The sequence below is a fragment of the Chiloscyllium plagiosum genome, unplaced genomic scaffold (genome assembly GCF_037043375.1).
Source record: "Chiloscyllium plagiosum isolate Xiang-an unplaced genomic scaffold, Cpla_swu_hap1 HiC_scaffold_13, whole genome shotgun sequence".
Lineage (NCBI taxonomy): Eukaryota > Metazoa > Chordata > Chondrichthyes > Orectolobiformes > Hemiscylliidae > Chiloscyllium > Chiloscyllium plagiosum.
In genome coordinates this window covers 13,994,185-14,016,317 of record NW_028270151.1, presented here as the reverse complement: position 1 = coordinate 14,016,317, position 22,133 = coordinate 13,994,185, and the positions used below count along the sequence as shown (strand labels likewise).

The 22,133-nt window shown below is 41.7% G+C and overlaps 1 protein-coding gene across 1 annotated transcript in view; it reads right to left on the bottom strand.

Annotated features, from left to right (window-relative positions):
- The window catches only part of rnf13 (ring finger protein 13), a 264,854-nt gene that overhangs the window by 64,765 nt on the left and 177,956 nt on the right, over nt 1-22,133 (bottom strand). Inside the window, exons 7-8 of the mRNA XM_087993332.1 lie at nt 17,334-17,439; nt 6,932-7,025 (exon numbers count right to left, since the gene is read on the bottom strand). Coding sequence (XP_087849458.1) covers nt 6,932-7,025; nt 17,334-17,439 — 200 coding nt within the window. The remainder of the gene's footprint in view (nt 1-6,931; nt 7,026-17,333; nt 17,440-22,133) is intronic.

The window sequence follows — 22,133 nt, the reverse complement described above, 5'->3', positions numbered from 1 at the left end:
GCCAACACAATGGTCGATTGCTTGGGGCATGTACACCCACAGAACCATGAAGGGGAGCAACAAATATTTAAAAGTGCAATCTGATTGCCCCAGGTACGGGCCAGACTGGAAATGGAGTTAGATTTTTAAACGTAAAATTTGCCCATTACCTTAAAGAGGTTGGAAGAACACCGCAAGCCAGGCAGCATCAAGTGGAGGAGAAGTCGGCATTTCAGATGTAACCGTTCTTCAAGACTGTGGGGTGGGAGTAAGGGGAGCTGCACATAAAGGGCTTGGCAGGGCAGGGTGATAAGTGGGGTGAAGACAGTTAGAGGGTGTGACCCAATGGGTGGAATGAATCCGGCAGGTGGCTGTGAGTGGAAGGGAGGGAGAGGGACTGGGAAGGGAGTCAGGAGAAGTGAAGACGACCGTTATTTGAAATTGGAGAACTCAACGTTGAGTCCTCCGGGCTGTAGAGTGCCCAAGGGGAAGATGAGGTGTTGTTCTTCCAATTTGCGGTTTCGTTCAGTGTGGCAAGGAGCCGGCCAAGGATGGTCATGCTGGATAGGAAGTGGGAAGGGGAATTGAAATTGAAATGGGTGGTGACTGGGAGGGCCAGTCACCTCCTGCGGGCCTAGTGAGATGTTCGGTGAGCCACACCATAACTTTACATGTGGTCTCTACAGCAGGGAGACCAAATCGGGAGCACCTGATGCAGTAAATTAGTTTGGAAGAGAGCAGGTGAACCTCTGTCTCAACTGGAAGGACTGTTTGGGTCCTGGATGGAGTGATGTACTGGCAGGTTTGGCATCTTTTCCGGGTGCAGAGTGGCGCAAACCAAGGAGTAGAAAGGAACCGTCCTTGTGGAAGGCAGAGAGGGTGGGGAGGGGAAGATGTTTTTAGTGGTGGGGTATTTAAGGATGATGCATTTGATGTGGAGACTGGTGGAGTGGTAGGTGAGGACAAGGGGAACCCTAACTTTATTGCATTTGAAGGGGGAGGGGTTTAGAGCAGTGGAATGGGGAACGGAGATAGTGCAGTGGAGGCTGTCTGAATGATAGAGGGGTGAAAAGCAGGTTGTTTGAAATAGGTGGACACTTGGGATGCCTGGGAGTGGAATGTCTCCTCGTCAGAGAAGGAATTGGGAGAACAGTATGGAGTTCTTGCAAGATTCTGGGTGAGAGAAGGTGTAGTCCAGGTAGTTGCGAGAGTCTATGGGTTTATAGTAACTGTCAGTGTGAAGACTGTCGTCAGACTTGGAAATGGAGATGTCAAGAAAGGGGAGGGAGGTGTCCGAGATGGACCAAGTGAACTTGAGGGCGGGGTAGACATTTGGGCAAAGGCAATAACTGCTCCAGTTCAGCCTGGGTGCAGAATGCTGCACCGATGCAGTCGACGATGTAACGGCAGAAGAGTTGGGGTACACTGCCTGTGTAGGTACTGAAGAGGAACTGTTCGACATAGCCGACAAAGAGCCAGGCATAATGGGGCCGATCCGAAAGCCCATGGCCATACCCTAGATTTGGAGGGAATGAAGAGTCAAAGGCAAAGTTATTAAGGGGCAAAACCAGTTCGGGTAGGCAGAGGACGGTATTGGAGGGGGGGGGGAACTGGATGAGTCTGGTGCAGAAGAAGTGGAGGGCCTGCAGGCCATCCTATGGGGAACATACATGTATAAGGACTGCACATCCATGGTAAAGATAAAGCGCTGGGCACCAGGGAACTGGAAGTTACTGAAAACATGGAGGGCGTGGTTGGTGTCGCAGTGCCTGAACCAATGGGGAGAGAATACAGTTGAGGTAGAACGAGATGAGTTCGGTGGGGCAGGAGCATGCCGAGTCAATGGATCGGCTGGGGTAGCTGGACTTGTGAATCTTGGGGAGCAGGTAGAAATGGGCAGTGCGAAACTAGGGAAGGATGAGATTGGAGACAGTGGAGGGGAGATTTTTTGGGGGAGGGTACGGTTTAGAGCAGTGAAATGGGGAATGAAGGTGGTGTGGCCCACCCCTCTCTGCCTTCCACAAGGACCATTCCATTCGACAGTCCTTGGTTTGCTCCATTCTCCCCACCAACCCTCCAGAAACCCCAGGTACCTTCCTCTGCAACCAGAAAAGATGCGAACCTGCCAGTACACCAGCCCCCTCACATCCACCCATGGTCCCAAACAGTTCTTCCAGGTGAGACAGAGGTTCACCTGCCTTTCTTCTAACCTAGTTTACTGCGTCAGGTGTTCCCTATGTGGTCTTTTCTACATCAGGGAGACCAAAAATAAACTTAGGGAACGGTTCGCTGAGCATCCCAGCCAGGCCCACAGGGGCTACCAGACCTCCCAGTCACCACCCATTTTAATTCCCCTTCCCACTCCCTATCCAACATGGCCATTCTTTGCCTCCTACAATGGAGGTGGCCAAGGATGGCCATGTTGGATAGGGAGTGGGAAAACAAACCACAAATTGGAGGAACAACACCTCATCTTCCACCTGGGCAGCCTACAGCCTGGAGGACTCAATATTGAGTTCTCCAATTTCAAGTAACCTCCCTTCCCAGTCCCTCCCCCTCCCAGACATCTAGCAGATTCATTCCTCCAATCGACCAACCAGGTCATACCCTCTACTTGTCTTCACCCATTCCCACTTCACCACCCTGACTCCACCATCCCCTTTACTTGCAGCTCCCCTTACACCCACCCCCAGTCCTGAAGAAGGATTAGACCTGAAATAGCAACTTCACCTCCTGATGCTGCCTGGCTTGCTGCATTCTTCCAGCCGGTCTACCTTGGATTCCAGCATCTGTAGTTTTTTTTTGTCTCATTACCTTAAATAGGCTGTGTACGGTTCTGTAATCTGAACACTAATAACCAGCAAACAACAAAACACAGCAGTAATAAAACCACCAGGAATTATAGCAACTTGAATTCATCAAATGACCTTCACATCATCAATAAAACTGCCAGAACTGAAATCTATTTAAATTGTGAATGTACATTAGAGAAGTCTACACAAACTAGTTCAGCAGTGATGATAACTTGTATACTGACTTACAGTTTGGGTTCCAACAGGGCCACAGTTCTGATGTCACACAGAGAAGTCCAAACATGCACAAAAGAAATGAACCTCAGGGTGAGTGGAGAACAACTCCCTTGATATCAAGGTATCACTTGACCAGGTCTGGTTTCAACAAGCCTAGCAAAAGCCTAATTAGTCTACATTTTCCATGCAGCTATTAATTCCATCCTGAGTTACTGCTTCCCACAGGGAATATTGCATCAAGTCAGTCACCTCCTCTCCTAAAAGCCTGTCCACCATCTACAAGGCAGAGATCAGGAGCGTGACTGAATACTTCTCATTTGCTTGGATGACTTCAACTCATCAACACAAGAAGCTCAACACCATCCAAGGCAAAGCAGCCTGGTTGATTAGTGCCACATCCACTTCCATCACTCATTAGCCATAGTGTGTGCTATATGCTAAATGCACTGAAGTTCACCTAAGATCCTTGGACAGCATCTTCCAAGCCCATTACCATTTCCATTCAGAAAGACATGAGCAGCAGATACACTGGAATACCATCCCCTACAAGTTCATCTCCAAGCCATTCATTATCCTGACTTGGAAATATATCGCTTTTCCTTCAATGTCACTAGGTCAAACTTCTGGAATTCCATCCTTCCCAGCATTTTGGTCTACCTACAATGCATGGACTGTAGTGGCCCAGGAAGGCAATTCACCGCTACCTTCTCAAGGGCAACAAGAGACCTGAAGTAAATTCTAACCAGCTAGCAATACCCAAACCCCATGGGTGAAGTTAAAAAAAATTTAAAACCACTCAAGTTAAACTCATGACCTTGTAAATGCTGGGCATATCCTGCCTGTGTTTTTAGATGTTATATCTGTGATTCTCAAGGCCTCTGGCATCACCTCAGTCTTGGGAAGATGGAAAGATTGATGACCGTTGCTTCTGCAATCTCTATTTTCATTTCCTTCAGTATCTTTGATTTAGCTCATCCAGTCCCTGAGTCCTATCAACTTTAGGTACTAAGAATCTATCTAGTGCCTCCTTAAGGAGCGTAAAACTTTCCAGTAACTTGGGCTGGACAGTATCTCCTTCCTTCATAAAGAAATGCACAATATTAATTTAACACCTCAGCCATGCTCCCTGCCTCCATATGGAAATCCCCTTTTAGGTCCCAGGTTAGCCCAACTCCTTTTACCATCCTTTTATTGCTTATGTGGTTGTCAAAAATTTTGGTATTCCCCTTTATGTTAACTGCTAATCTTTCTTATAATCCCCTACTGCTGCTCTTAATTGTTTATACATCTCCTTTCTGAGCCTTCTGTTTTTAGCTTGGTTCTCATTAATATTTTCTAGTTTATACCCGTTATAAGAATGTTTCTTCCACTTCATTTTAATCTTTAAATCCCAAAGTCTTCTATATGAACAACATTAGTAAAAGGATGATAAATGGAGGAGGGGTGTTAATTAGAAACCAAAACTGGAACTTATACCTCAAGACCAGAGGCACAATTGACTTTGCATTTGTCTTTATTGATGAGACAGATGCTACACAGGCCAAAGTGACAGAGAGAAACTCAGCCATCAGAAAAGTTTAACGTTAATAAGAGGTATTACACAAGTGGTCAGTATTTAAAGTTGATAAGGCACTGGGACCAGAGACAATGCATCCAAAGAAATTAAAAGAGAGTCAGCAAAAATTGCAGAGGACTTAATATTGATTGATTCAGAAGAGTCAGCATTGACACGGTGAAGGGAAAAGCAAGATTACGTAACTTGGAATTTTCTGAAGCAATAACAGAGGATTGCTGAAGTGTATATGGACTTCCATAAGCCATACAATATAGTGTGACACAACATAGAAACGTTATGGGTCATGGAACAAACAGAACAGGGACAACATGGATCAAAATAGCCTGAGGGCTAGGAAACACTAGGGCTTGTAGTGACGTTCCCCAGTGGTCTGCATTGGGGACCCTGTTTTTCCTGATATCAATGAATAATCTTGGTGGGCAGCACGGTGGCACAGTGGTTAGCACTGCTGCCTCACAGCGCAAGAGACCCATGTTCAATTCCCGCCTCAGGCGACTGACTGTGGAGTTTGCACATTCTCCCTGTGTCTGTGGGGGTTTCCTCCGTGCTCCGGTTTCCTCCCACAGTCCAAAACAAAATGTGCAGATTAGGTGAATTGCCCAGTGTTAGGTGAAGGGGTAAATGTAGGGGAATAGGTCTGGGTGGGTTGCGCTTTGGCGGGTCGGTGTGGACTTGTTGGGCCGAAGGGCCTGTTTCCACACTAAGTAATCTAATCATCTAATCTAATCTAATTTCAAAATTTGGAGATAACATAAAACTCAGGAGAACTGTAACCTGCAAGGAAGACCATGTAGATCTTCAAAAGGATGGTTTGATACATTGATGGAACCAGTGGATAGGTGGCAGATGAAACTCAATGTAGAAAAAAAAGGGGGGATACATTTTCGTAAAAAAACCTGGAGAGACAGTATAAAGGGTACTCTTCTAAAGACTGTGAAGATTAAAGATCTGGGAGTACATATTCACAAGTCAATAAACGGGGCAAAACATGTAGAGAAAACAGTATTTTAGACTCCATAATTTGGGGCAGAGGAAAGAAAGAAAGGTCACAAAATGAACTTATATAAAGAAGTGGTTAGACCTCAGCTGAAGCACTGAGGCCTAACCATTAAACTACAGGAAGGTTGCAAATGCATTAGAGAGTGCAGAAAAGATTAAACAGAAATATCTCATCCCTGGACCCTTTCTGTTACAAAGAAAGAATGGAGGGGTTGAGAATGTTTTCCTTGGACATAAGGCCAAGATAACACTAGATGGACTGCAGTTGTTCACCACATCTCTGCTCAAGTGCAACTATGGACTGACAATAAAGGTTGGTGGCACCCTCTTTCTATAAATAGTTTTGTTAAAAATCACAATTTCATAGCAGCTACCTCAGGAAATCACAAATAAATGCAATAGCTCCAACAGGGACAAAAACTTCTCATGCATCATAAAACAACCATGTGACATCACAAATTGAAGAAGCACATTCACATTTAGCATCAATAATGAGAATACAGTTGGTGTTCGAAATTTGAGATCCTGTTGTCCAAAAGTAAAGCATCAAGACAAAAAAAATCCCCATCTAAGATGTAGAATAAAGAGAATACCATAAATTTATAAAGCATTTAGCTTCCAGAAAGTGCTATATGCTAACCTGTTTGATTTAAACAATTGTATGATAATACGAAGCTAAGATGTAAATTATGAAAGATACACATATGGAATATTTACATTCCAAATGATACAGATTATTAGTGCCTTACACTCCTCAAAATCATTTTTTTTTGGTCTCACTTAAATTTCTCACCTCTACCTGATCTCAAAGCAGTGTGGTCTTTCAAAGAGTCTAAATTTTTTTGCCCACCACCTACTTCAATATATTTCCATCATCTCTTCTACTGTCACCCCATTCAATCCAAAGCATCTTACCTTCTCTTGATTTTTTTGTGTTCCCCTCTACTGAGCCAAAAAGGATGCCCTTCTGCTCCCTTATGATCCTCATACTTCCCTTTCTCTCCATCCATTGCAGTCCTCAATATTTAATTGCAAGACAGATAACAATGTGAGGTAACACAAATGACTATGCACATAGGCTTTCTTTAAATCACTCGCTTGAATCTCTTTTCAAACAACTGCTGTTACATTTTTATTTATAGGGGTACTCTTAACCAGAGTATCAAACTCTCTCATTCAAACATATAGTTAAATACCTCTTAAGCAGCATCAGGATACTGAAATAGAAAACCAGAGATATGTGAAAATAGAAAAGCAATTTCACAATCTAATAGATTTTGTGCAAAAAGCACTTCACAATTTGCTATTGACTAAAAATTTAAAGAGATCTACTTACAGATTCACTTACCCTTTTTGAATTTGTGTACTGGAAGTTTTTTCAGCTGATCTTTACGCAACCGGTTCCTCCTTGCCCTGTGTCTGTCTTGAATAAACTTTGAAATCTAGAAAGCAAGAGATTGAAATATTTATCCTAGAATGTGTACATCAAGCTGAAAGATCTTTTATTCTTGTAAAGGGGAAATTATGTCAGCTTGACTAATCAACTAAACTCATATTGGCTTTGCATTCAAAGAAAAAGTCTTGAAAAAGAAACATCACATTTATGCACCACCTTTCATGACCCCAGAACATACCAAAGCATTTTAGAGCCAATTAATTATTTTTGAAGTGTAGTTTCTATTGTCATGTAGAATAAACAGCAACCAATTTGCAGGCAGCAATTTCCCACAAACAGCAATGTGACAATGTGGCTTTCTGATGTTCATAAAGAGATAAATATTGACTAAAACACTGGAGATAAACCCCTTGTTCTTCTTTGAAATAGCATTATGCCTTTTACGTGCATTTCATTCGCATCTTTCACAACCTTGAAATCATCTCTAGCATGTTACAGCAAAATGAAGTACTCATTATATAAAGCTACAGCAGTCAAGTCATGTAAAACAAATTTCCACATACAACAATGAAAGCAGATTTTTAATGATACACTGATGCAAATTCAGGGAATAAACACCGAGACAATTGGTGTTAGGAATTAGGGAGGCATGATGTCTCAATGGTTAGCAATGTTGCATCACAGCGCCAGGGACCCGGGTTTGATTCCATCCTCAGATCACTGTGTGGAGTTTGCACATTCTCCCTGCGCCTGTGTGGGTTTCCTCCAGGTGTTCCAGTTTCTTGCCAGAGTCCAAAGATCCAGAGATGTGCAGGTCAGGTAGACGGGCCAAGCTAAGTTGCCCAGTGTCCAGCGATGTGCAGGGTAGATAGGAAATGTAGGGTTACAGGGTAGGGTGTTGAGATGCTCTTCGGAGGGTCAGTGTGAACTCAATGGACCAAATGGCCTGCGTCCACACTGTAGGGTTTTCTATGATACTAATTCCATTCTTATTGAAATAGTGCTGCAAGATACATATACTTTTTAAAAATTCGCTAGATGTGTTAGGGTTACTGGATAGGCTTTTATTGCCCATCCCAAATGGCAGTGAAGAATCAACTACATTCCTGAGTCACATGTCGGTCAGTCCAAGTAAAGAGTTCCTTCTCTAAAGGGCATTAGTGAATCACATAGCTTTTTAAGACAATTAACAGTGGTTATATGCTAGCCAATAGGCTGATTTTCTGTGTGCCCAACTTTCCAAGTGTCAGCCTAGATTAAGTGCTTAAGTCTCCAGAACATGGCCAATGTTGACACACCGGTTTTCACATAGACAGCACACTTTTATTAATCAACGGGTGATAAGCTGTAGTATGAATGGATAGCAGTAAGCATTTTTTGTGCTCAAGGTGAAAGATGCAAGGGAATGAAACACATCCTATTTAGTATTCAACATTTCAAATCAAGTAATCCTCAGGCAGATACAGTGTGAATCAGTGACTGGAATAAAAAAATCTGCTTTCCTTCTCTGTCCCAATAACACAAGTTAACCCCAAGTGTAGAGGATGCAGTCCTCCTTTCCCAGTGTAACAATTTCATTTTCAATGTCAATCATGTTCAATGGCTTACAAAGTAAAGCTAATCATATGTCAAACTAGCAGCACTTGAGAAGACAAGCAGCAAGGAGGAGAAAGTGAGGACTGCAGATGCTGGAGATCAGAGCTTAAAAATGTGTTGCTGGAAAAACGCAGCAGGTCAGGCAGCATCAAAGGAACAGGAGAATCGACGTTTCGAGCATAAGGGCTTTTCCAGCAACACATTTTTAAGACAAGCAGCAAGGCAAGATGGTGTTAGAGCAAGACTAATTAAACTTGACAATTGAAGATGCTGCTCTTCAATATTAGAGGGGCAAAACAGAGTAGGGAATGGGAAGGGCAACAGACATGTGGTTGTAGATAAGTTTGAAAAGAAAGTGGGCAAAGATAAAGTACGCAAGGAAAAGTCAGTGAGGATTAAGCATTAGATATACACAACTGTTACTGGATCAAGTACAGGTAGCAGAGATATGGATGAGTTGTACAATACATAGATCGAAGCCATTAAGGTGGCTCAGTGGTGAGCACTGCTGCCTCACAGCACCAGGGACCCAGGTTTGAATCCAGCCTTGGGTGACTGGCCGTGTAGAGTTTGCATGTTTTCCCCATATCTCTGTGGGTTTCTTCTCAGTATTCCAGTTTCTTCCCACAATCCAATGATACACCGGTTAGGTGAATTTACCAAAGTAAATGCAGGGTAATGGGGATAGGATATGGGGGTTGGATCTGGGCAGGATGCCCCTTGGAGGGTGTATGGAAACTCATTGGGCTTAGTGGTCCCTTGCTGCACTGTAGGGATTCTACAATTCTATGAAGGAGAGGTCCTGAGAAATCAAGGAGTAACGGTGCTCCGGTTGATTACGAAAGGAGGGCATAACCAAAGATGGAAACAATTGGTCTACTTGATTTAACAGATGGGAAGACAAATTCAATTCAGGGCAAAAAAAGCGATTCAAAAATTGTGATCATCCTCATGTTCTTTGTCTGATTGCACCACCCCATCACATAATACAAATGAAATCTAACCTAATCCTCAAAGAGGGCTTTATATCTCAAGTGGTAGCACTTACAGTCATAGAGATGTACAGCATGAAAACAAACTCTTTGGTCCAACTTGTCCATGCTGACCAAATATCCCACCCAATCTAGTCCCACATGCCAGCACCCAGCCCATAATCCCTCCAAACCCTTCCTATTTGAATACACATCCAGATGCCTTTTAAATGTTGCAATTGTACCAGCTTCCACCACTTCCTCTGGCAGCTCATTCCACACACGTACCACCCTCTGCGTGAAAAGGTTGCCCCTTAGGTCTCTTGTATATCTTTCCCCTCTCACTCTAAACCTATGCCCTCTAGTTATGGACTCCCCCAACCAGGGAAAGGACTGTCTATTTATCCTATCCATGCCCCGCATGATTTTATAAGTCTCTATAGTATCACCCCCTCAGCCTCTGACGCTCCAGGGAAAACAGCCCTAGCCTATTCAACCTCTCCTCTGGACTCCCCAATCCCAGGGAAAAGATTTTGCCTATTTACCCTATCCATGCCTCTCATGATTTTATAAACTTCTATAAGGTTAGCCCTCAGCCTCTGATGCTCCAGGGGGAAACAGTCCAGGCGTATTCAACTTCTCCCTTTAGCTTAAATCCTCTAACCCTGGCAACATCCTTGTAAATCTTTGCTGAATCCTTTCAAGTTTCACAACATTCTTCTGATAGGAAGGAGACCAGAATTGCATGCCATTTTCCAAAAGTGGCCTAACCAATGTCCTGAACAGCTACAACATGACCTCCCAACTCTTGTACTCAATACTCTGACCATTAAAGGAAAGCATACCAAATGCCCTCTTCTATCCTATCTACCTGCGACTCCACTTTCAAGAAGCTACAAACCTGCACTCCAAGATCTTTTTGTTCAGCAACACTCTGTTGGATCTTACCATTAAGTCTTTTTACCACCAAAATTCAAAGGTCACGGGTTTCAGGCTCAGCCAGAGACACGACTATAAAACCTAGGTTGACAGCCCATGTAATTATGTAAGTAGTGCTGCACTGTTGGATATTTGGTCTTTTGGATGAAACATTAAACCAAGAACACATTATTCTGAGGATGATCAGCTGAGTTCACAGGCATATATCTCGCAACAGAAGGGAAGATCCAGCCAATAATGATCGTTTTCAACCAACACTAAAAACAAAATGCCTGGTTATTAGCTTATAGCTGTTCGTGGATGTATTTTTAATGCAAGTTGCATGCCTTATTTCCTACATTTATAACTATTAGTATTCTTCAAAAGTACTTAATTAGCTATAACATATTTTGGGACATCCAGATAACAAGAAAGGCTACATAAATGGAAGTCTTTTTTATTTCCATACAATTTTAAAGAAATCGGAAAGGGAGAGGTTAGAACTATCTGGTCAAACAAATCTAAGTATTGTACAATTCAATTGCCACATTTTACATTAAATCGGTAAGTGACAGAGGGGCGCAGACATTTCTACAAAACCGCTTTTCTCATCTTGACATCAAACAGGTCAACGGTTGGTGTTTTCTGCTGTTGTTTCTCAGATTCTTAGGGCCGATAGAAAAATGTAAGATGGATTGCAATCAAGCAGAAGGTCCAGGCCAGTGACTTCAAGCAAGACTTAATTACAATATTTACTGGAGCAGAGTTGCTTGACATTGCAAGAGGGAGAAATTCTACACAAAATGTCTGCTTCCTGCTTGTCTCTAACCAGCAATTATAACTGATGAGAATAGGAAGAAGTGAAAATGTCATGAGCAAGATCTGAAGTACTTAGATTCATGCAGCACCTTCAATTAACAAAATCTCTCTTTAAGAAATACAAACACCATGCAGAGTTAACAATGTCATCTGTTGTTCTTTGACTCCTATGTAAATAGCTCCTGTATTAGTTCCATGCATAGATCAGCTCAACATTCAGTACATTTTTTGCACATGATGCCTCAAGAGAGCTCTCTCACCAAGCCAAGAAATGCTATATATATTTTTTTTTTTCAGCCGTACCATATTTTATATAATGTCTGGATATTCATTTTAGTCGTCTTGAAGTAGTTGCACCAACAAAAGCCACATTGAAAATAAAACTTAAAATAATGCGTTAAGTTTTAATATTTCAGACTTTTACAAGCATATTTAATAATGCATTGCTGCTGAGGAAGTAAACGTTGAGTATGGTGTGGGACAAGTAAGGTGCTATATCTGAACACTTTGAGTCATCTTCACAGGGAAAACCTAATGCCATAGGGTGTCTACGTGCTTTGGTACACAATGAGAGGATGCAGGAATTTCCCATAAGAAATTCTTCTTGTGAAGTGGAAACCAAGGGGGGGATATCAATGACAATGTTACTGATCTTACTCACATTGGCCAAATAGCAACATAGGTTAGTTCTCCATTCTTTGGGTACGATATGGAGGTCGTCCCCTTTTGGAAAATAAAATTAATTGAGAGCACAATTTCATTGACTTATTATTTTTGTAACCACTCTGTTCAGTAAGCTTTTACAAATAAACCAAAATGTAGATATTGCTGGAAAAACTTCCCAGGTCTGGCAGCATTTGTGGTGAGAAAGCAGAATTATAGAGTTATAGAGCACAGAAATAGATCCTTTGGTCCAACTCATCTGCATGGAGCAGACATCACAATTTAACCTAGCTCTATCTGCCTGCATTTAGCCTCTATCACTCAAAACCATTCCTAGTCATATACAGATCCTGGTGCCTTTTAAATATTGTATTAACTGTAAGTTCTGCCCTGACTTGCCTTTCCAATATCCAAATTAAACTTCATCTGCCATTCCTTGGTCTATGGCCTATCTGATCAAGATCCCATTGTACTCTGAAGTTACCTTCTTCTTTGTCCGTTGGACCTCCAATTTTCGTTTCATCTGCAAACTTATTAACCGTACTTCCTTTGTTCACATCCAAATCATTTAAATAAATGATGAAAAGCAGTGAACCCAGCACCGATCCTTGTGGCACACCACTGGTGATAGGCTTCCAGACTGAAAAACAATCCTCCACCACTCCCTGGTCTCCAAATTTCAAGCCAATTTTGTACCCAATTGGCTAGCTTCCTCAGGATCACATGCGATCCAACCTTACAAACCATTCTACTATGTGGAACCTTGCCAAATGCTTTGAAATCCATACAGACAACCACGTCTACCACTCTGCCTTTATCAATCTTCTTTGTCATTTTTTCAAAAACATTCAAGCAAGTTAGTGAGACATAATTTCCCATGCACAAATCCATGTTGGCTATCCATGATCAGTCCTTGCCTTTCCAAATGCACGTAAATCCTGTCCCTCAGAATTCCTTCCAACAATTTACTAACCCCCTGACAGAAGGCTCACCCGTTTAGAGTTCCTGGCTTTTCCTTACAGCCTTTCTTAAATAATGGCACTACATCAGCCAACCTCCAGACTTCTGGCACCTGATCTGTGGCTGTTAATGATACAAATATCTCAGCTAGGGCTCAGCAATCTCTTCTCTAGCTTCCAACAAAGCTTGAAAAATACCTGATCAGGTCTTGGAATTTATCTATCCTTATGCGTTTTAAAGAGTCCAGCACATCCTCTTCTATAATAGGATTTTTTTTCAAGACATTTATTTCTCCAAGTTCGTTAGCTTCCGTATCCTTCTTCACAGTAAATATTGACAGAATATTTGTTTAGTACCTCATCCATCTCCTGTGGTTCCACACAGACAGCTACATTGATTTCCCTAATTAGTCTTTTGCCACTAATGTATTTGTAGAATCTCTTTGGATCCTCCTTAACTCAATTAGCCAAAGCTATCTCATGCCCCCATTTTGCCCTTTTGATTTCCCTCAAGTATATTCCTACTTCTTCCCTGTACCTTTCTAGGGATTCATTCGATCCCAGCTGTCTATACCTGATGTATGCCTCCTCCTTTCTTTTTGACTAGAACCTCAGTTCCTCTAGTCATCCAGCATTCCCTACACCTCCCAGCCTTGCCCGTCGCACTAACAGAAACATATTGTTAAAGTTTCGGATCCAGTGACTCTTCTTCCAAATTAGGTCAGTGGACTCAAAACATTAACTCTGATGGGTCTCCACAGGTGCTTCCAGACCTGCTGAGATTGTCCAGCAATTTGTTTTTTTGTCTTTATATTCCAGCATCCACAGTTCTTTGAGCTTCTTTTTAAAAAAATGCTAATAATAGCTTTAAAGAAGAATTTTGAATCAGTGAAAAATCTTTTCAAATGGTTTCATTAGACATAACTATTAATTCATGCAGAGCATTAAAACTATTTCGAATTGCTTAAATTTAATAAAGCCAAAAGGGAACATTCCCCAAGATAGTTTTAAAATTCAACCAATTTTAAAATTTATTTTAAAACTATTTGTTTTTGACTGAAGCAGCAAATGAGGTTTGCCTGAAAGCCAATTAACATTTGAAACATTAATTCAAGGCTGAAATAGAGAATAATTTGTTACATATCAGTTTCAAAAACTCACGATGAATTATTTTCTTTGATTAAAAACATTGAGTTTAAGGAGAAAGTATCCAAGCTTCAGGTCTGTTCCAACAACTAATTCATTAAGTGGCACACTAGATCCAACCCCTCAAATTATGCTCCCAAGAGTATATGCTCCAATGAACACTTAACACAGATTTAATTTTTTTTTAAATTAGCTAAGATTATTGAATATTGTCAGTACACAGGAATCTTCTTTTGTATACCGAGTTAATGTCGGTCAGTTATGGAATACTAGATTCTTGAAAGTAATTACAATTTATTCAGAGATACACACATTATATATGGATTAATAACTAATCTAAATACCACAATTAAGATACTACTTGGTAATCATATCCAGCTCTGAATTACTTTAAATAATTTGAAGGTCAAAAGTGCATCTCTTTATTGAATAAATGGGTAGATGGGAATGACCGCCAGATTATAACCTAATCAAGTAGTTCAAATCAGATCAACAAAAAGAACAAAAATCAATCTGTTTATCACAGTTATCTGCATCTTAAGATTAGAATGGAATCTTAGTTATACAAATATTAGATCCTCAACAAAAATTCCAAGAGACACAAATGTGTATTTTTGGATAAGGCATTCATCCTCCAATGTGTCTTCTAGCGAATCTAGAATATCCTTTTTGCTTGAAGTTATCTGATTTCTAAAAATTCTAACTCTCTCCGTAAACACAAACCATAGATGCGGGCATTGCTGGTTGCAGGAGGAAGCTTGGTGTATGGAAATATGCTGTCATATCAAAAATCACTTATTGGCCATAAGCACTTTGGATTATCCCTAAATTATAAAATGCCCCACATAGATGCAAAGTTTTTTTTCTTCCGTTTTGGAACCAAAATTACCAACTCAGAACAAAAACAGTTGAAACAACTTTCTGTTAAGAATCTTAATCTTTATGGCTGGGATTGTGCAATTGAAATTACACTGAAATTGTACCAACTGTCATAATTGTGAAATGGACAGCAATTTCTAATATTTACATACAGAAATACAAACATCGCTGTCACCAAAAGTCTGGATTGAAGCCCTAGAAGAGTGTCATAATATGTCTGAAAGGATCGATTAAAATAACAAGTAGAACTGAGGTGAGAGCCATCTGGTGGACATACAGCATATAGCAATACTATTTTACGTAGGATGAGACTAACTGGATGAACCAACAAAAAGCAGAGCCACAACAGGCTGAATGTTCTGTCTATACTGTAGGATACTTTTGCACTATTGAAGTCACTGGAAATTCAAAAAAATTCACACATTAATGCGAATCTCAGTTCAGATGCCAAAAAACCTTAAAATGTTATGCTTTGCTGATTGAAGTTAAATTGTTTTTAAATGACATAGGAGAAAGTGAGGACTGCAGATGCCGAAGATCAGAGCTGAAAAATGTGTTGCTGGAAAAGCGCACCTGGTCAGGCAGCATCAAAGGAGTAGGAGAATCGACGTTTCGGGCATAAGCCCTTCTTCAGGAATAAGCCCTTCTTCAGGAATGTTTTTAATGACATACCAAGTTCATTGCCAATAAAATAATCTCCGACTAATATCATTTGTTAAGTCTCAAACTTCTTCATCTGGTTTTAAATTTAAGGTTTTTCATATTTTATCTTTTACCTTCATCACACAAGTAGATCCCAAGCTTTAGTTCACTGTATGTAAAGTGACAAAGTAAACATTGCTTGTTACATTTTGTCTTGCTGTCTGAGAATTTTAATTGAACTGGTTGTCAAAACTGTTTGATGATATCTTTTCCTGTGGACATCAGAGATCACCTCTAAATCGACATTAGGATGAAAGTAACTTCAGGAAAGATTAAATCCGCACGAGATCTCTAGATCTTGGCAAAAGTGAAGACTGCAGATGCTGGAAACCAGAGTTTAGATCAGAGTGGTGCTGGAAAAGCACAGCAGGTCAGGCAGCATCCAAGCAGGAAAATAGACGTTTCGGGCAAAAGCCCTTCATCAGAAATAGAGACAGGAAGCCTCCAGGATAGAGAGATAAATGGGGGTGTAGGTGAGGGGGGGGGGGGGGGGGGGGGGGGGGTGTGGGGAGGCTGGGGAGAAGGTAGCGAGGCATACAAGTTGCTACCTTCTCCCCAGCTCCACCCCCACCCCTCCTTCATTTATTTCTCCATCCTGGAGGATTCCTGATGAAGGGCTTTTGCCCAAAACATCGATTTTCCTGCTCCTCGGATGTTGCCTGACCTGCTGTGCTTTTCCAGCACCCCTCTGATCTAATCTCTAAATCTTGGTCAGCTTCTTTCAAGCTCCGCGGTGAATGCTGTCATGATGCTGCTGACCTCAAAACCCAGGTAAACATCTTTCACATACTTAACTAATTTCTTACAGGGAACCTGCAACAGCACAAAACTTCATAATAACTATTATTCCTTGACTCCCATTCAAGTAGTCCCCAAGAATAGCTCACTTGCAAAATTAAACCATTACTCACTATACTGGCGACATATGTAAAGTAGAAAGTTGGCAACCAATTTCTTCTTCGAGGTCCAGATTAGATTAGATTAGATTACTTACTGTGTGGAAACAGGCCCTTCGGCCCAACAAGTCCACACCGACCCGCCGAAGCGCAACCCACCCATTCCCCTACATTTACCCCTTACCTAACACTACGGGCAATTTAGCATGGCCAATTCACCTGACCTGCACATCTTTGGACTGTGGGAGGAAACCGGAGCACCCAGAGGAAACCCACGCAGACACGGGGAGAACGTGCAAACTCCACACAGTCAGTCGCCTGAGGCGGGAATTGAACCCGGGTCTCTGGCGCTGTGAGGCAGCAGTGCTAACCACTGTGCCACCGTGCCGTCCAGAGGTACTAAATATTGCAAGGAAGAATGGGTGCAAATGACAGCATATTTAATGTCGTCTTTGGCTACACAAGTAAAATTACTGTGTTTGAATATTCAACTTCCCAATAAGTTTCTTTACATGAAGTATTTTTCATTAAAAATTGCAAAACACGTACAAATAAGGAGTTTAAAACCTGCACAGAACTGACTATAAGACGTTAGAATGAAGTAGGTCATGCAGCACATTAAGTCTAACTGGAAATGTTGATAGTTTTGCCATCAGTATAGATTCAATTGAATTATTGTCAATGGGCAGCAATCCCAATGCGGTATAGATAAGTTATTCATTAAGGTTCACATTCAAAACAGCTCAATCATGCCAACATTGTCATAATGCATTGAGCATATACTTAAGTATAAATTAGTACATACCATAAAAACAGCAATCAGGATTAAACAGATTCCCACTATGATGAGGAATGGAATTAGATAATACTCCAATGGAAGGCTAAAATCGGGTAGTATCACTATGTGGCCACTGTGGAGAAACACAATAACAAAGAATGTTTGCAGATAGTTACGATACCGTAACTGATGATGGCCATCAAAGCATAATTCAAGAAATGCTGCTAGAATACACATAACGACAATGATCATCATATTGGTTTGTTGATTACATTGTTACATTAGCAGTGATGTAGGCAGCAGAGGTTGACACAACAGCTGCATGAAAAAAAAGGAAGCGCATATTGTATAAACTGATATTTATGAACTGAACTGAAACCATTGTGACCATTTGTCCTGATGCAACAAGGTAGTGAACATGTATCAGTACCATGTCTGATGTCACGGTGACTACACTAGACTTAGACTGTGATGTAATTGTGACAGCCAGGCACTCAAAACCTGCGAGCAGATAATAATAAAGTTCAGATTTTTGTTTTGTTTTTGGTAGTTGCTTTGAAAGGAACCATAGCTTTGTGAGATTGTCAAAAAAAATTAAGATCAGAATTCAAATTTTATTTTTCTAATTAGAAAAATGTACCATAAAAAGTAAAACCTAATATGTAGAAGAAACCAATGGCCCAGGAAATAGCCAAATGGAAACTGAGCATACATTAAATAAATACCTGCAATATTCCAACAGGAATATCTAACACACAAGAAATGACTGCAAACTTAAGTAAAAATCAGGTGACTTCAATCTTATTTTAGTCATGCTGGACAACATTTTAACAGGGATTGCCAACTGCTTAGCCAACAACTTTAGAATTCACCACTTTCTGGTGAATTCTATTCAACCTGCAGTGTACTGAAATTGTGAAATCTGGGCTGATGACTGGTGAGAAACATTTTGTTTTTATTAATAGATACATCGATTTTGTTGGCAAAATTTTGTTTTATTTATTGCCATGCTGCAGTTTATTGTTAGGTCATCCTGATTAAAATTGAATGGTTGAGGGACATGCATTAGGCTGAGCAGCCAACTGTGAATTAACTCTACTGTTCTTTGTTATGCTATGGTATTGCAAGTGGTAGTATTAACCATTTAATTGTTCCAATATATGCTCATATTTAATCACAACTGTCAATTGTATTTATTCACTGAGAAGACTTTTAAATGTTAGCTATTTTGGGCAAAGTTAGGAATATCCAAGTGTATTTAATTTATATTACCAGAATTGTAACAAATTCAGCTCAGTTGATATTGGCTCAGTTCCACTTTTACCTTGAAATTAACTGCATTAACATCAAGATTAGGAAAAATTCTTCGACAATCATTTGGCCATTTGACGCAAAGACACTCAGCTATTGATGGCATTGATATGTTGTTGCATTGTTTTACCGTTAAAATAGAAGAAAACAAGCAGGAAATGGTTTAGTAAATTCATATTTCAACAGTGTGTTATTATTTCATAGCTCATACGAAAATCAGAGCATGCAGGGTCTGATGCTCTGCTTGAAGGAGAAAGATCTATCTAAAGAGCAGGAATTTTGAAAAATTCACAGATGGCTCTTGGAAACAGTCAGTGCAGAGTTGATGAGCCATTTTGATTATCATTTTAGCCAAAATACTGGTAGATATTAAAGACATGGTTTCTATAACATTTGGATTGGGAAATGTGGTGGCGATTGAGGCGGTAAATTGGCAGTATTCCAATCTCTTATTTCCATACAGCGGCCCCAGTTGGAAACTGAAAGGTCTGGCGAACCTAGCTGCCAATAATGCGTTGCCACAGTCACAGTCAATCAGCCTGCAACATCAAAAGGATTGTGGGGGGGAAAAAAAAAATCTCCATTGCAGGAGTCCCTCAAGGTCCAATCATATTCAGCTGCTTCAATGTCATTTCTTTCATATGGGCAGAAACGCTGACAACAACAGAAATGTTTAGTACTTCTTGGAATGTATCCGAAGACTTGCACAATATCCAGGTTTGTGCTAATGGGTGACCAGAAAGCTACATGCTACACTAGAAACTACTTAACTCAAATTTGTATAAATTAATTAAATAAGTAGAGATGGCTGGACAGGTTTTTGCTGTAGCTATATGATGTGGGAGGTGGCTGATCCCATTGTGAATGGAAGTGACCACATCTGCAGAAAGTGTTGGTTGCTGGAAGAACACTGGATCAGAATTGATGATCTGGAATCTGAGCTTCAAACACTGTGGCACATCTGGGAGGGAGAAGAGTTAGCTGGACGCTTTGCTTCAGGAGACAGTCACACCCGGTAGATTAAATAATTCAAATTCAGTTAGTGATCAGGAACACTACTGTGACTGTAAGTGAGGCAGGCAGGGGGATTCTGAGCTCAGGAGTGGAGGAGCCTCAGCCCTTGTCCAACAGGTATGAGATTTTTGCTCCATGCGTGGATGCGAAGGGCTGTGGATAGGATGAGCCAGCTGACCATGGCACCATGATGCAAAAGGCCATTCAAGAAGGGGGAGAAAAAAGACTAGTTGTTATACAGGATTCTATAATTAGGGGGACAGATCGTATCCTCTGAGAGCCTGATCGGGAATCCTGCATGATGTGTTGCCTGCCTGGTACCACGGTGCAGGACATCTCCGAACGGCTTGAAAAGATACTGCAGTGGAAGGGAGAAGATCCAGTTATTGTGGTCCATGTTGGCACAAACAACATAGGCAAGGCTAGGAAGGAGGACCTATTCGGGGAGTATCAACCACTAGGAAGAAAATTGAAGAACAGGTCGAGGGTCATAATCTCCAGATTACTGCCTGAGCCACGGGCTAATTGGCACAGGGATAACAAAATTAGGGAAATAAACACGTGGCTAAGAGATTGGTGCAGGAAAGAGGGATTCCATTTCATGGGACATTGGAGTCAGTTTTGGAACCAGTGCGATCTGTACCAATCTCCTGCTGAACCGATCTGGAACCAACATTCTGGCAAAAAAGGATAAACAGGGTGGTCACTCGGATTTCAAACTTGAGAGTTTGGGGGCGTGAAACGGAAAGCAAAAGGGAGTATGGAGTCAAGCAGAAAGATAAGGAGCAGGTTAACATGCGTGCAGGGTTTAAGTTCAAGACAGGCTAGGAATGAAGCAAAAAAGGAAGGATAACTGAGGACACATTACTGGAGATGATGGAAATCATGAGGATAAGAAAATTAGTATTAAGGTGCTTTACCTGACTGCTCGTAGTATTTATAACAAAGTAGATGAATTAACAGCACAAATCATCGTGAATGATTATGATGTGGTAGGCATCACAGAGACATGGTTGCAGGGAGTTCAGGACTGGCAGTTAAACATCCAAGGATTTACATCTTATTGAAAAGAGTGGGAGGTGGGCAGAGGGGCGGAGTTGCCTTGTTAGTTAAGAATGAAATTAAATCTATGGCACTGAATGACATAGGGTCAGATGATGTGGAGTCTGTGTGGGTGATGTTGAGGAACCACAAGGGCAAAAAAACCATAATGGGAGTTATGTATAGATCTCCCAACAGTGGTCAGGACCAGGGGCGAAAGATGTACACGGAAATAGATAGTGCATGTCAAAAAGGCAAGGTCATGGTAATCATGAGGGACTTCAATATTCAAATTGATTGGGTGAAAAATGTTGCTGGTGGATCCAAAGAAAGGGAATGCATGGAATGCTTACAGGATGGCTTTTTGGAAAAGCTTGTGATGGAGCAGGTTATTCTGGATTTAGTGCTATGTAATGAGCCAGAAATTATAAGAGATCTTAAAGTAAGGGAACACCTAGCAGGCAGCGATCATAATATGGTAGAGTTCAGTGTGCAGTTTGAAAGAGAGAAGGCAAAATCGGATGTAATGGTGTTATAGTTAAATAAAAGGTAATTACAGGGGCACGAGAGAGGAACTGACGAAAATCGACTGGAAGCAGAGCCTAGTGGGGAAGACAGTAGAGCTACAATGGCAGGAGTTTCTGGGTGTAATTGAGGACACTGTACAGATGTTTCATCCCAAAGAAAAGAAAGATTAGTGCGGGGGAGACAGAAGAGAGAGAGAGAGAGAGAGAGAGAGAGAGAGAGAGGGAGAAGAGAGAGAGAGAGAGAGAGGGAGAAGAGAGAGAGAGAGAGAGAGAGGGAGAAGAGAGAGAGAGAGAGAGAGAGGGAGAAGAGAGAGAGAGAGAGAGAGAGAACAGAGAGAGAGAGAGAGAGAGAGAGAGAGAACAGAGAGAGAGAGAGAGAGGGAGAAGAGAGAGAGAGAGGGAGAAGAGAGAGAGAGAGGGAGAAGAGAGAGAGAGAGGGAGAAGAGAGAGAGGGAGGGAGAAGAGAGAGAGGGAGGGAGAAGAGAGAGAGGGAGGGAGAAGAGAGAGAGGGAGGGAGAAGAGAGAGAGGGAGGGGGAAGAGAGAGAGGGGAAGAGAGAGAGGGGAAGAGAGAGAGGGGAAGAGAGAGAGGGGAAGAGAGAGAGGGGAAGAGAGAGAGGGGAAGAGAGAGAGGGGAAGAGAGAGAGGGGAAGAGAGAGAGGGAAGAGAGAGAGGGGAAGAGAGAGAGGGAGAGAGAGAGGGGAAGAGAGAGAGGGGAAGAGAGAGAGGGGAAGAGAGAGAGGGGAAGAGAGAGAGGGGAAGAGAGAGAGGGGAAGAGAGAGAGGGGAAGAGAGAGAGGGGAAGAGAGAGAGGGGAAGAGAGAGAGGGGAAGAGAGAGAGGGGAGAGAGAGAGGGGAAGAGAGAGAGGGGAAGAGAGAGAGGGGAAGAGAGAGAGGGGAAGAGAGAGAGGGGAAGAGAGAGAGGGGAAGAGAGAGA